Below are 12,369 nucleotides of genomic sequence, written 5' to 3'. Positions count from 1 at the left end.
GTTCAAAAGACGAGTCTCTGCTGTGACCCGACTGCAGCAACTGAACGATGACTCCGTGCTAGAACTTCAGCAGGGCCACCGTCTAGTCCAGCTTTGCTGAGAGGGAATAAAGCCCAGATTAGTGCATAGAATTGGAGGAGAAAGTTTAAGTTCAGACAGCACGGACTGAGATCCTTCTCTCAAAATCCAAGCTGCTGAAGCTATGGAGAGGCTAGAGCAGGGGTCTGCAACCTGCGGCTCTCCAGATGTTCATGGACTACAATTCCCATCAGCCCCTGCCAGCATGGCCATGCTGGCAGGGGCTGATGGGATTTGTAGTCTATGAACATCTGGAGAGCTGCAGGTTGCAGACCCCTGGGCTGGAGAGGTTGGCTCCACATTCCGAACTCCTTATCATCAGCAAACATGGCCCCATTTGCTGATAATAATGAATTTGAAAATAAAGGGCAAGCAATTATGGACAAGTACATTCTGAACTAGTGCATTTAAGTGTTCCTGCTTAAAGTTCCAGTATCCTGCATGAAGTGAAGACATGAAACATCATTGTGTATTCAGGACAAGCATTCAAGGGCTTAGATGATGTGTGCATGTGTGTTTGTTGTGTGTGCGGGGAGGGGAGGGGAGGAAAGATGCCTGTTCCTTGACCAGAGGCCAACAACTTGTCCAATCAACAGCCTTGGAGTCCCTGGAGAGTCCTAAAGTGCATGTCTGCATAAGCACCCTTTATCAGTGGCAGAAGTACATAATTCCCCTCCCTCCCATAGTGCTAATAGGAGTTTGTCTTCCGTTTAAGAGAGAAATGCAGTGTGCTCCATTTCCAAAGATTGCGTTTTCTTCCTGGAAAAAGTATCGCAGAACTGTCTAACTAGCAACCCAGACATTCTGAGTTGCCTATAATGTAATGAGCAGGGAAAGAATAGTCTGAACACGAGAATTAAACAACCTGTTCATTGGATGTACCAGGTAAACATAATGAGATTGTTTAGTCTGTGTCTGGGTCAACAGTGGATGAAGGAATCAAAGGAGCGAATGCTTTCCCTGTACAAAACATCTTCTCCACAGTGCAGATATCAGGGCGGGAGGGGGAGAAAGGGGTGCCTGCCACGGGGGTGCTGTCGAGGGCACAGTTCTCCAGGCAGTGGTGTGTTTAAGCTACACCTGCCATGAATGGGAAGCTCTCAATTACAAGCTAAGATCCCATTTAGCGTGATTAAAAGAAATTCTCTCAGTTCCTCTGCAAAAGTAAACATGAAGATAGTTTCAGTAGGTGGCTGTGTTGGTCTGCAGTAGAGCAGTTACATCGGAATCCAGTAACACCTTAGAGATCAGTAAGATTTTTGAGAAATAAGCTTTTGAGAGTCAAAGTTCTGGTATCGGACAAATGGAGCTTTGACTCTCAAAAGCTGATATCCAGAACGTCTTGCTGGTCTCTGAGGTGTTGTTGGATTTGAATCCAAGAGGCAACATGATGGCCACTTCAGGTGTTTTTTTCCTCTTCCAAAAACTAAACAAAACTTTTGCCTTGCTGATGAAATGAACTGCAGCTCACACCTCCCACCCGCCCCGGCTCTGATCTGTTTGCACTCATCAGGGGCGTAATGCCCTTTAAGCAAGGTGGGCAGCTGCCCAGGGCACCACCTTGTGGGGGGCATCAAAATGCAGGGTTCATTTTTGGGTATTTTTAGTGGTTTTCCATTTTTGGCCTGCAGGGGGCACAGTTGTTAGGCTAGCATCACCAAAACTTCAGCGTATAATCAGGAGACTGCCCTTATGCTACCCTCCAGGTTTGGTGAGGTTTGGTTCAGGGAGTCCAAAGTTATGGACTCCCAAAGGGGGTGCCCCTCCCCCATTGTTTCCAATGGGAGCTAATAGGAGATGGGGGGTACAGTTTTGAGGGTCCATAACTTTGGCCCCACTGAACCAAGCTGCACCAAACCTGGGGGGTATCATTAGGGCAGTCTCCTGATGAGACCCTGAAAGTTTTGAGACTGTGCCTTCAGAAATGTGCTCCCCCCCCAGCCTGCAACCCCCCATTGACAGCAATACAGAAAACTCAATGCAGAACGAAGATTCTTGGGCAAATTTCTGGGATGTTCCTGCAGGGGGTGCATTTTTGGACGTATCAGCACCAAAATTTCAGGGTATCATCTGGAGACTGTTGTGATGGCACCCCCCAAGTTTGGTGTAGTTTGGTTCAGGGGGTCCAAAGTTATGGACCCTCAAAAGGGTAGCCCCCATCTCCTATTAGCTCCCATTGGAGACAATGGGGGATGGGGCACCCCCTTTGGGAGTCCATAACTTTGGACTCCTTGAACCAAACCTCATCAAACTTGGGGGGTAGCATAAGGGCAGTCTCCTGATGATACGCTGGTGCTGATATGTCTAAAAATACACCCCCTGCAGGCACCAATGTCCTGGTGCAAAAAAAAATTTGGTCGTGGTAGAGTGGCCGCCCATGGGGGTGGGAGTGGGGGGCATCCAACTCACGTTTTGCCCAGGGCTACAGTTTGCCTCGTTACGACCCAGGCACTCATAACTTGCTTATTCAATCAAAAGAAATATTGTAGATTACAAAGTAGAAATTGAGAGTTCTTCAGAAGAAGGTTGCTGTGTTGTCGTTAGACATTTTAGAAACAAGGCGAGCCAAGAATGTTAAAGCTTCTCCTTACAGATGCAGTAAGATCTCTTCCACTCTGTTTTGCATGCTGATATGTACCCCATGTGACGAGGAGGAAATGCTTACCTGCTAACTGGAAGACTAGATTTGAAAGCTCTCTTGTTTTATCCCAGGAAACAGGAAAGTGCTTGGGTTCCATGCTCTGAGGCAGAATGCAAAGGCATGACAGATGTTTAAACCATATCCTGTAGATAATGTCCTTGATGCCCTGGAGAGAAGTATTTACTTCCTTGTCTTTATTTGAAATTATGCCTGAAATAATGCAGCTTCTCAAAGGGAACCTGGACAGCTGTCTTTATACTTTTAATAAAAAGTTAGCATCTCATAGTTCATATTTAAAAATTCATATTTACAAAGATCTCAATGCTAAAAAAAGAATTATTTGTATAATTTGGAAATGTGTTGCTTATTTATTATTTGAGTTATATGCCGCCCTTCCTCAACAATAGGGTACAGGGAAGCTTTTAAAAAATCAGTTTAGAATTCAGAACTATTAAAAATTGAATGGCATCGTAACATAAATCTAAAGGGAATGGGGTAAGGGGAAGAAAGTGGGGAAAAAGAGGAATCAAACAAGGGCAGGGACAGGTGAATTTACATTATTTTCCTCTGTATGCAGAAGAGATTCCCTTTGTTCTTGAAATACTCCAGGCCAAGTTTGTTGCACGTTTTGCATAAGGAGTCCCGTCAATATTTTAAGAACTGTACTCCTTACAAGTTTCTTAGTGAGGGGGTGTTCCTTTTCTTTTGCAGGCCAAAGGGAAGGAAAGACAGTGGCTGAGACACCAGGCAATAGGAGAACTAGATGATACCAAAATAATTGATAGTCTGACAGGTGAAAAAGCCATCTACAAGCGTCGGGCAGAGCTTGACCCACAAGTAAGTTGACTGTACAATATCTTCGCACCAGTTCCATTCTTGCTTTTAACAGTTTCTTTGGTGTTTTTCCGCCCTAGCAAATTTGGCGCAATCTCACTTTCCAAATAATGCACCCTCATTTCAGCTATATAAACTGGTGCTCATGATACTTGGATTATGAGAATAAATAAATTATATGAAGAACATTGGAAGCTGCCTCCATGTCAGGGCGATAGTATCTACGTGATGGGAGATGCATTCCTGAATCAATGTAACCACTTAAAACAACAAACCAAGACTGTTAAAAGATATATGTAACTCTTGCCATTTAGGGCATTCTTTCCTTGATCCTTACTTTATGGCTTCACACGCTTTGTGGATAACTAGGTTCCCCATGCCCTCTGGTCCCATGAGAGAAAGAATTGCATCTGCTATCTCATGGGTGGCTCTCTCTTACTATCTGCTGCTGATCTTGGGGCACCTCAGCTCCGGGGACTGTTTTTCTTTCTTTCACAACTTCTTGGGAAAACAGGAGGGGGGATTTACAATGGGGAATAAAGGGGATGGCAAAGGCCAAATTTGTCAGAACTGGCTTTGCCAAGCTTGGGTGCTCCGTTATCTCAACAATAAACACTACTGATCAATACCTCAGAGTCTGTTTTTTGGCTTGCGGTTCTGAGACCTAACACTCCACCTCCTGACTAGAGTTGCCAACCTCAAGGTAGCTCCTGGAGATCTTCCGCTATTACAATGACAATGATCAGTTCTGGATAAAATGACTTTGGAGGGTAGACTTGATGAGATTATACTCTGCCGAGGTCCCTCCCATTCCTGAATCCCACCCTCTGCAGGCTTCACCCCCAAAATCAGGTAAGCAAGAAGGCTAATTGAACACCTAATATCAGAATGAATAGTTAGAGTATTACATGCAGTACATTAGCAAAAATTTAATACATTACAAAGGGTAAAAAAATTCAGTTCCTCAGTACTACAGGTTCTTAAAATGTATACCATAAAGTAAAATTGTTTAAAATACAAAAAAACATACCATTAAAATCAATCAATGTGACATGAAACATTAATACTTAAAATCCAGATAAATTAGAACTGTCTGAAATCAATTAAATATGGTGTCGAAATACCTCTTATGGGTGAACGAAAATTCATAAGGCACACAGCAAACAGCAGCAAAAGAGTCCAGCAGAGGAGGGTGGTTGATGTAAAATAGGGGTGGCCAACCTATGGTGCTCCAGATGTTCATGGACTGGCAGGGGCTGATGGGAATTGTAATCCATGAACATCTGGAGCACCATAGGTGGGCCACCCCTGCTGTAAAACCACCATTTTACATTTTTGGAATCAGACTACCTAAGCATCACAACAGCAAACCCGTCATCAGTGCATGGTTTTATAAACTACATCTCAGTTTGCTTGAGAGAAAAGCTGAATGAATTCCCATCCTCTCAAGTGAAATATATCATCAGTAATGAGGGAAAGAACTGGAAAGTCTGCTTGTACAAAGCATGCCTGTTGCATTGGGAACGTTGCAAAAATACTCAAAGGATTATTCAGTGGGAAAGAAAAAAAACATTGGAAGCTGGTAAAATAGAACAAATGTTTTAAATTCTTTCATCTATTTGCCAAACTCTCCTTGAGTAGTAAAGTAGTATTCATACTTGGGATCATATTATGTGTCATTAAATTCCTTTCCTAATCCAAGAGGCATCCCAGAAAGTGTTAAAACAGATGCTTTATTTTTAAAGGGCCCTCTCCTAAATCAGGGCATGAGGGCACCTGGAATCCTGCTTCAAATCCAGTTTCAAGCCTTTGGTCTTAGCAGAGAATCTTGGCAGCGCAGGCCTGCCTTATTCCCATAATATATGTTAAAGGGTTTTCCTTATTGCTTTTGGAAGGAACTCCAAATCTGAGGTCCGTTTTATTAAAATAAGAAGAAACTGATGTGCCAGAAGCGTAGCTCCTGCAGCCATATGGTTAACGTTTCTTGGATATTGTGTCCAGTGTGAGGAATAGAAACCCAGAGGTCAGTTCCCAAGAGCTTGGGCACCATGTCCTGAAGTGTGATATTTTAGCAGGAACAGGATCAGAATATCTTGATTGTGACCAGCTAAAGGTCAAGTGCTAGTGAGCTAATTTTTCAATCTCGTAGAACTTCTTCTCAGCTTTGCCAAAAAAAGAGGGAAATGTGGGGGGCAGGGGGGCAGGGGGGGAGAGCACATGTACCCATGAAGCTGCCTTGTACTGAACCGAACTTTTAGAAGAAGAAGAAGGAGGAGGAGGAGGAGGAGGAGGAGGAGGAGGAGGAGGAGGAGGAGTTTGGATTTATATCCCTCCTTTCTCTCCTGCAGGAGACTCAAAGGGGCTTAGAATCTCCTTGCCCTTCCACCCCCTCACAACAAACACCCTGTAAGGTGGGTGGGGCTGAGAGAGCTCCGAGAAGCTGTGACTAGCCCAAGGTCACCCAGCTGGCGTGTGTGGGAGTGCACAGGCTAATCTGAATTCCCCAGATAAGCCTCCACAGCTCAGGCAGCGGAGCTGGGAATCAAACCTGGTTCCTCCAGATTAGATACACAAGCTCTTAACCTCCTGCGCCACTGCTGCTCCTTTTTTAGTCCATCAAAGTCACAGACTGGCAACAGCTCTCCAGCACTATCAAGTAGAGAGGTCTCTGTCCCATCAACTAGTACCTGGTCCTTTGGAGGTGCTGGGAATTGAACCTGAGACCTTCTCAATGCCAAACAAATGCTCTGCCACTCAGCTGTGGCCTTTCTCCAAAAGTAAAACATGTTCCAGGTCAAGGGCAATGCAAATGCCCCATTCGTGCGGTGTAACTATTATCAGATGGTGGTTGGGTGTGTTTTTGTTTATTTAATCTGAGAACAGTCTTGCAAAATCTGCATGTTACCTAGGGCTTATAGACAGCCAGTGTGGTGTGGTGGTTAAGAGCAGTCGGACTCTAATCTGGAGAACTGGGTTTGATTCCCCGCTCCTCCACATGAAGCCTGCTCGGTGACCTTGGGCTGCTCACAATTCTCTCAGAGCTCTCTCAGCCCCACCTACCTCACAAGGGATCTGTGGTGGGGAGAAGATGGGAAAGGAGTTTGGAAGGCACTTTAGGACTTCTTATAGGAAAGAAATCCAAACTCTCCTTCTCTGCTTTGTTGTTTAATTTTAAACATTTCCGTTATTCAGAGTGACTAAAAACATGAGTTACAGCAGTAATCACAAGTCACAAAATTACATAGGATTAACCAGCCATCACTCCCACCCCAACCTCGCCCTAGGCCCGTGGTGGCGAACCTTTGGCACTCCATATGTTATGCACTACAATTCCCATCAGCCCCTGCCAGCATGGCCAATGGGAATTGTAGTCCATAACATCTGGAGTGCCAAAGGTTCGCCATCACTGCCCTAGGCAAAACTGGTCAGTCAGAGACACCACCACAGTGTCCAGAGGACCAAGCCTGCACTCTGGAATGGAAGGTCTGACTCTGGGCCCGATCTTGCTAAAATGCCTGATTCGTTCATGCGCCTGACTTGCGCCTACCTCTTTCTTGAAGCTTGGGAGCCCCCTGCAAAAGCCCAAGCGTCTCCGCTTGGTTGTGGACGTCTCAGGCAGCATGTATCGCTTCAACGGCGTGGACGGGCGGTTGGAGCGTTCCATGGAAGCAGCCTGTATGGTGATGGAAGCCTTCGAGAATTACGAGCACAAGTTTAAGGTGATTTGTACAAGTGGTCCAGAATGTCATGCCCATGAGTGTGTTTGTGTGTGTGTGGGGGGGGGGGGGATGCAGAATGACACTGATGGTGGAAAGTGCCACCAAGTCACAGCTGACTTCTGGTGACCTTGAAGGATTTTCAAGGGCAGAGATGTTCAGAAGGGAATAGCAACCCTGCTTAGCTTCTGATATCTGATGAAACCGGGCTACCTGGGCCATCCAGATCAGGGCTTTTTTCATGCATACTAAGAAATAGATTATTTGGTGTCCTGAAAATAATTTTCCACCACCCGGCTGCCATTGAAAAAGCTACATCAGGTGAACTAGCCACTATTTTGAAACGTCAAAGAGTTTTGTTTTTAAAGCTAGTGATGTTTAAGATGAGCGTCATTCAGATAATATGTATGAGGAATGGGGGGCACAGAAATGGGCAATGGAGGAACAGTGGCGCAGGATCAACGTCCCTGCCCTTACGTTGTTCTCTCTCTCTCTGTGTCACTCTCAGATGACAACTGACTAACAATGTTACACTAATCTGTTCCTTGCAGTATGATATCACTGGCCATTCTGGAGATGGCTTCAACATCACTCTGGTCAACAGTGACAAAGTCCCGAAGAACAACAAGGAAAGATTAGAGGTTTTGAAGGTAAAATGATCCTGGTCTGGTCTCTTTATGCCTGAGGATACTTTTCAGTGGTGGCTCATATCCAGCACAGGGTGTCAAACCAGAGAAGTGGGGGTCTGTGTGAAAATGCCATCTGAGTGATAGAGAATGGTTTGGGCACTTCTGTGTGGACCTGCTGAAACATTCTGATTTCTTTCCAACCACAGGGTATTGAATAAGCACATCAAATCCAGGGAGAGGATGGGTAGTTAGTGTGATTCAAGCTGGGGTAAAGCTAGTAGCCTTGACAGAACCATAACACCCTACAGCATTTTCAGGCATCTTTCCCAATATTGTTGTTAATGAATCACATCGCAGTTTATTTTTAAAACTGAGGCTATAAGAGTAGTTCCGCTCTGATGCTCTGGTAAAAGCCAATTGTCCATAGCAATCCAGTTTCATGCTCTGGCTCACAGAATACATTCTCTGAATGATCATTATGTCTAGTTACCATTCATAAGAGAAGCTGTGCTGGCCCCATCCATCTCCTCCAACGCTCTTGTCTGTGGTCAAATAGGACCCTTTCCTCATTCAGGCACAGATGGGTCTAGAAAGGGGTTAGACAGATTAACAGAAGACAGGGTCTATCAGCAACTACCAGCTATGGCAGTGGTGGCGAACCTTTGGCACTCCAGATGTTATGGACTACAATTCCCATCAGCCCCTTCCAATTGGCCGTGCTGGAAGGGGCTGGTGGGAATTGTAGTCCATAACATCTGGAGTGCCAAAGGTTCGCCACCATGGAGCTATGGTGACCAAAGGGAACTTTCACATTCAGAAGCAGAAAACCTCTGAATCACAGAGCCAAGAATTGTATCAGGACAAGGCCTCTGCTTCTCTGCCCCATTGCTGGACCTCCAGAGGAACTGGTTGGCCACTGTTTGACATGAGATCCTGAACAAGGTGGATCACTGGTCTGATCCAGCAGGGCTCGTCTTATGTTAATATACATCTCTGAATCACAGCGCCAGAAGGTAACTCTGATGCCTGTTGTTGGCCCTCCATAGAAGGGGTGGCCACTGTGTGAAACAGGATGCTGGACTAGGTGGACACTAGGCTATGCAGCAGGGCTCTTATGTTCTTATGACTTTTCAGTCCACTGTTGGAAAATATTTGCTGTTTTGCACATGTCAGTGAATTGTTACTTACGAAATTGACTTGTTCGCTTTGGGTGAAGGAATGGGCTCAGTCCTCGGGTACAAATGTTTGAAATTGCCACAAGTGAGCACTGAGGTCAGTTCAGTGACTCTTTTGTTTACTGGTTTTCTTGTGTTGTCCCCTCTCCACCCCCACCACGCCCCTCCAAGATCATGCATGCCCATTCTCAGTTCTGTATGAGTGGAGACCATACCCTAGAAGGCACAGAGCACGCCATCCGGGAGGTAGCCAAGGAAGAGGCTGATGAATACTTTGTCATAGTCTTAAGCGATGCCAACCTGGAGCGGTACGGCATCCCGCCAGCCAGGTTCACCCAGGCTTTGACCATCAATCCTCAAGTGAACGCTTTCACTATATTCATTGGGTCCTTGGGGGACCAGGCCCGCAGGTGAGTAACTAAGTCAGTGGTGAGGGGGAGAAGGGTATATGTGTATCCACCCATGCACGTTCACTCTTCACACATAAGATTTCCCTTCTCACTATGTTCTGCATGATACAGAGGTCTTCTAATATGCTGTGCAGAAATCTGCCCATCAAGGCTAGCAGCTCTGGCATGGCAGAACCACCCACAGGGGATCTGAGTTCTCTATAAGTTGGTCTTGGGGTTTATCAACAGAGGCATAACATCCAAATTGCACGATGCCATAGTCCAGTCCCGCTTGTAGACTGCCTCACCTGGAGTGCTGTGTGCAGTTCTGGAGGCCTCACTTCAGCATGGATGCAGACAGAATGGAGCAGGTGCAGAGGAGAGCGAAGAGGGATGATCGTGGGCCTGGAGACGAGGCCTTGTGGGGAAGGGCTGAGGGACATGATTGCTCTCCTTAAGTGTCTGAAGGGCTGTCACTTATTTATTTATTTATTTAATTCCATTTTTAAACCGCCCTCCCCCGGAGGGCTCAGGGTGGTGTACATCAACATCATATAAATACAAATATAAAAACAATCTATAACAATATTAAATTCATAGAATTTAAACAATTTAAATTTTGCAGATGGCGACTTATCCCAACCCCATTCCCGCCCACGGGAGACCAAGATGGTATGAGGGTCAGATGGTCATCCCGGCTGGCCAAAAGCCTGGCGGAACAGGTCCGTTTTGCAGGCCCTAAGTAGGAAACTCTGAAGGTCCCGCAGGGCCCTAGTCTCCTTAGGGAGCCTGTTCCACCAGGTAGGGACCAGGGCAGTAAAAGGCCTGGTTCTTGTTGAGGCCAGCCGGATCTTTTTTGGGCCAGGAATTTCCAGCAACCGCTCCTCCGTAGAGCGGAGGGCCCTAGTAGGGCAGTACGGGGAGATGCGATCCCTCAGATATGTAGGCCCAATGCCGCTGATGGCCTTAAAGGAAGGCAAGGAGTCATTCCTGTGGCAGCAGCGGATAGGATTTGCAATAATGGGTTTAAATTACAGGTGCAAAGGTACCATCTGGATATTAGGAAAAAATTAGGAAAAGTAAGAATTGTTCAACCATGGAATCAGATGCCTAGGGAGGTGGTGAGCTCCCCCTCTCTGGCTGTCTTCAAGCAGCAGATGGAGGAACACGTCATCAGGGATGCTGTATTGGACAGGGATTTGGCCCAGATGGCCTGCATGGCCCCTCCCAACTCTATGAGCATTCTGAGAGCATCTCCTTACTAGAAAGCTCCATGTGACGTGAGCCCTGTGCTTTCTGCTTGGCTACCCCTCCCTTCCTCTAAGGAATTCTGGGCAGTTGTTTGAGTCTTCCCACCCTATGGATCTCCTCTGGAGAGAAAGGGGCAGGTGGATTCACATTGCCTGTGCCAAAGCCTGCTGCAAGGTGAAAGGCCCTCATTTAAGTGCTTGTGCATGGCGGTAATGGAAAGGGCTGTCAAGTCACAGCCAACTTATGGCAACTTTATAAGGATTTCAAGGTAGAGATGTTCGGGGGTGGTTTGCCCTTACCTGCCTCTCCATAGCAACCCTGGACTTCCTTGGTGGTCTTCCATCCAGTGGTGTAGCTGCCACGGGGGGGGCGCACCGCACCCTGAACACGCAACATTGGGGACACGGGGCCCCCAGAAAATTACCCCCCCACCTCTCTCCCTTCTCCCACCCCGCCAGGCCCCCCAGAAGCCCAGAGCAACCTGGAATTAAGGTGGGGCCTGGATGCCATTTTGCTCCAGTGCCATTCCCCCCTCGCCCCCCCCATCCAAATACTAACTAGGGCTGACCCTGCTGAGCTTCCAAAACTGATCAGATCAGGCAAGCCTGGGCCATGCAGGTCAGTTATTAGCAGTGGTCAAATTGTCTCTTTTCTCTTCCTGTTCTTTAGGTTGCAGAGGACCCTGCCAGCAGGCCGGGCCTTTATCGCCATGGATACCAAGGAAATACCACAGATTCTGCAGCAGATTTTCACTTCTACCATGCTGTCCAGCACCTAGAAATACCCAGACAATTCAATGGGGAAAGCAGCTCAGGATAATGCGGTGGATTATCTAATGATCGGGCAATTAGTGTAATTATGTTTTATATAGAAAGAAATATTGTACTTGAATTAACTTATCCTCAGACATCTGCAGCTCTTCAGCATGGAGTTAGATCTTAAAAATATCTACAGTCAAACACCCAAACAATCCAATGGGGAAAACAGCTCAGAATAATCCGGTGGATGATCTAATTAAAGGACAATTAATGTAATTATGTTTTATATAGAAATAAATATTGCACTTGAATGAAATTATCCTTGGACATCTGCAGCTCTTCAGCATGGAGTTAGATCTTTAAAAGATCTACAGTCAAAATTTATGAAAGCATTCTATTCAGGGTTTGTAATATGTCATGCTTGGCATAGAAGATCTGTCCATTGAAGAGAGGATAATAAAGAATATTTGTTACTATTTTCAGAGAGAATGAATCAGAATTATTTTGTGGCCTGAATATGCTTAGCATTTCAAAATGCACAAGGCTTGGTTTGACGTGACAAACATAACCCGAAGGCAACACCCATTTCTGAATCTTCTTCTACTGTTGTTCATGGGCATGTTTATTCCTTATTTCAAAGAGACAGTGAAAGAAGCAACCCAGATTGTGTGTTTTTTAAAGTTGGAACGTCTGAGCTTGAAAGACTTTGCTTGCAGCAATATTCAAGTCAGACTCATCTGACAGTCTTAAGTTATTCATGTTTAGCCAGCCTGCCTGCCTGCCTCCTCTGTGTGTGTGTGTGTGTGTGTGTGTGTGTGTGTGATCTTTTCATGATTTTACCAAATTAAAGCTGGTATCCCCTTCCCCTGGAAGGGAAGGAGGTCTTCTCATTTCCCTC

General features: G+C 45.9%; 1 protein-coding gene across 2 annotated transcripts in view; it reads left to right on the top strand.

Annotated features, from left to right (window-relative positions):
- Positions 1–11,953, top strand: part of VWA8 (von Willebrand factor A domain containing 8) — a 114,740-nt gene extending 102,787 nt beyond the window's left edge. For both annotated transcript variants that reach the window (XM_048494282.1, XM_048494281.1), the window contains exons 41-45: positions 3,431–3,556; positions 7,114–7,272; positions 7,821–7,919; positions 9,245–9,483; positions 11,383–11,953. In XM_048494282.1, coding sequence (XP_048350239.1) covers positions 3,431–3,556; positions 7,114–7,272; positions 7,821–7,919; positions 9,245–9,483; positions 11,383–11,491 — 732 coding nt within the window. In that variant the 3' untranslated portion in view covers positions 11,492–11,953. The remainder of the gene's footprint in view (positions 1–3,430; positions 3,557–7,113; positions 7,273–7,820; positions 7,920–9,244; positions 9,484–11,382) is intronic.
- The last annotated feature ends 416 nt before the right edge of the window (positions 11,954–12,369 follow it).

The sequence above is a fragment of the Sphaerodactylus townsendi genome, linkage group LG04 (genome assembly GCF_021028975.2).
Source record: "Sphaerodactylus townsendi isolate TG3544 linkage group LG04, MPM_Stown_v2.3, whole genome shotgun sequence".
NCBI classification, from domain to species: domain Eukaryota; kingdom Metazoa; phylum Chordata; class Lepidosauria; order Squamata; family Sphaerodactylidae; genus Sphaerodactylus; species Sphaerodactylus townsendi.
This window is presented reverse-complemented; position numbering and strand designations above follow the sequence as displayed.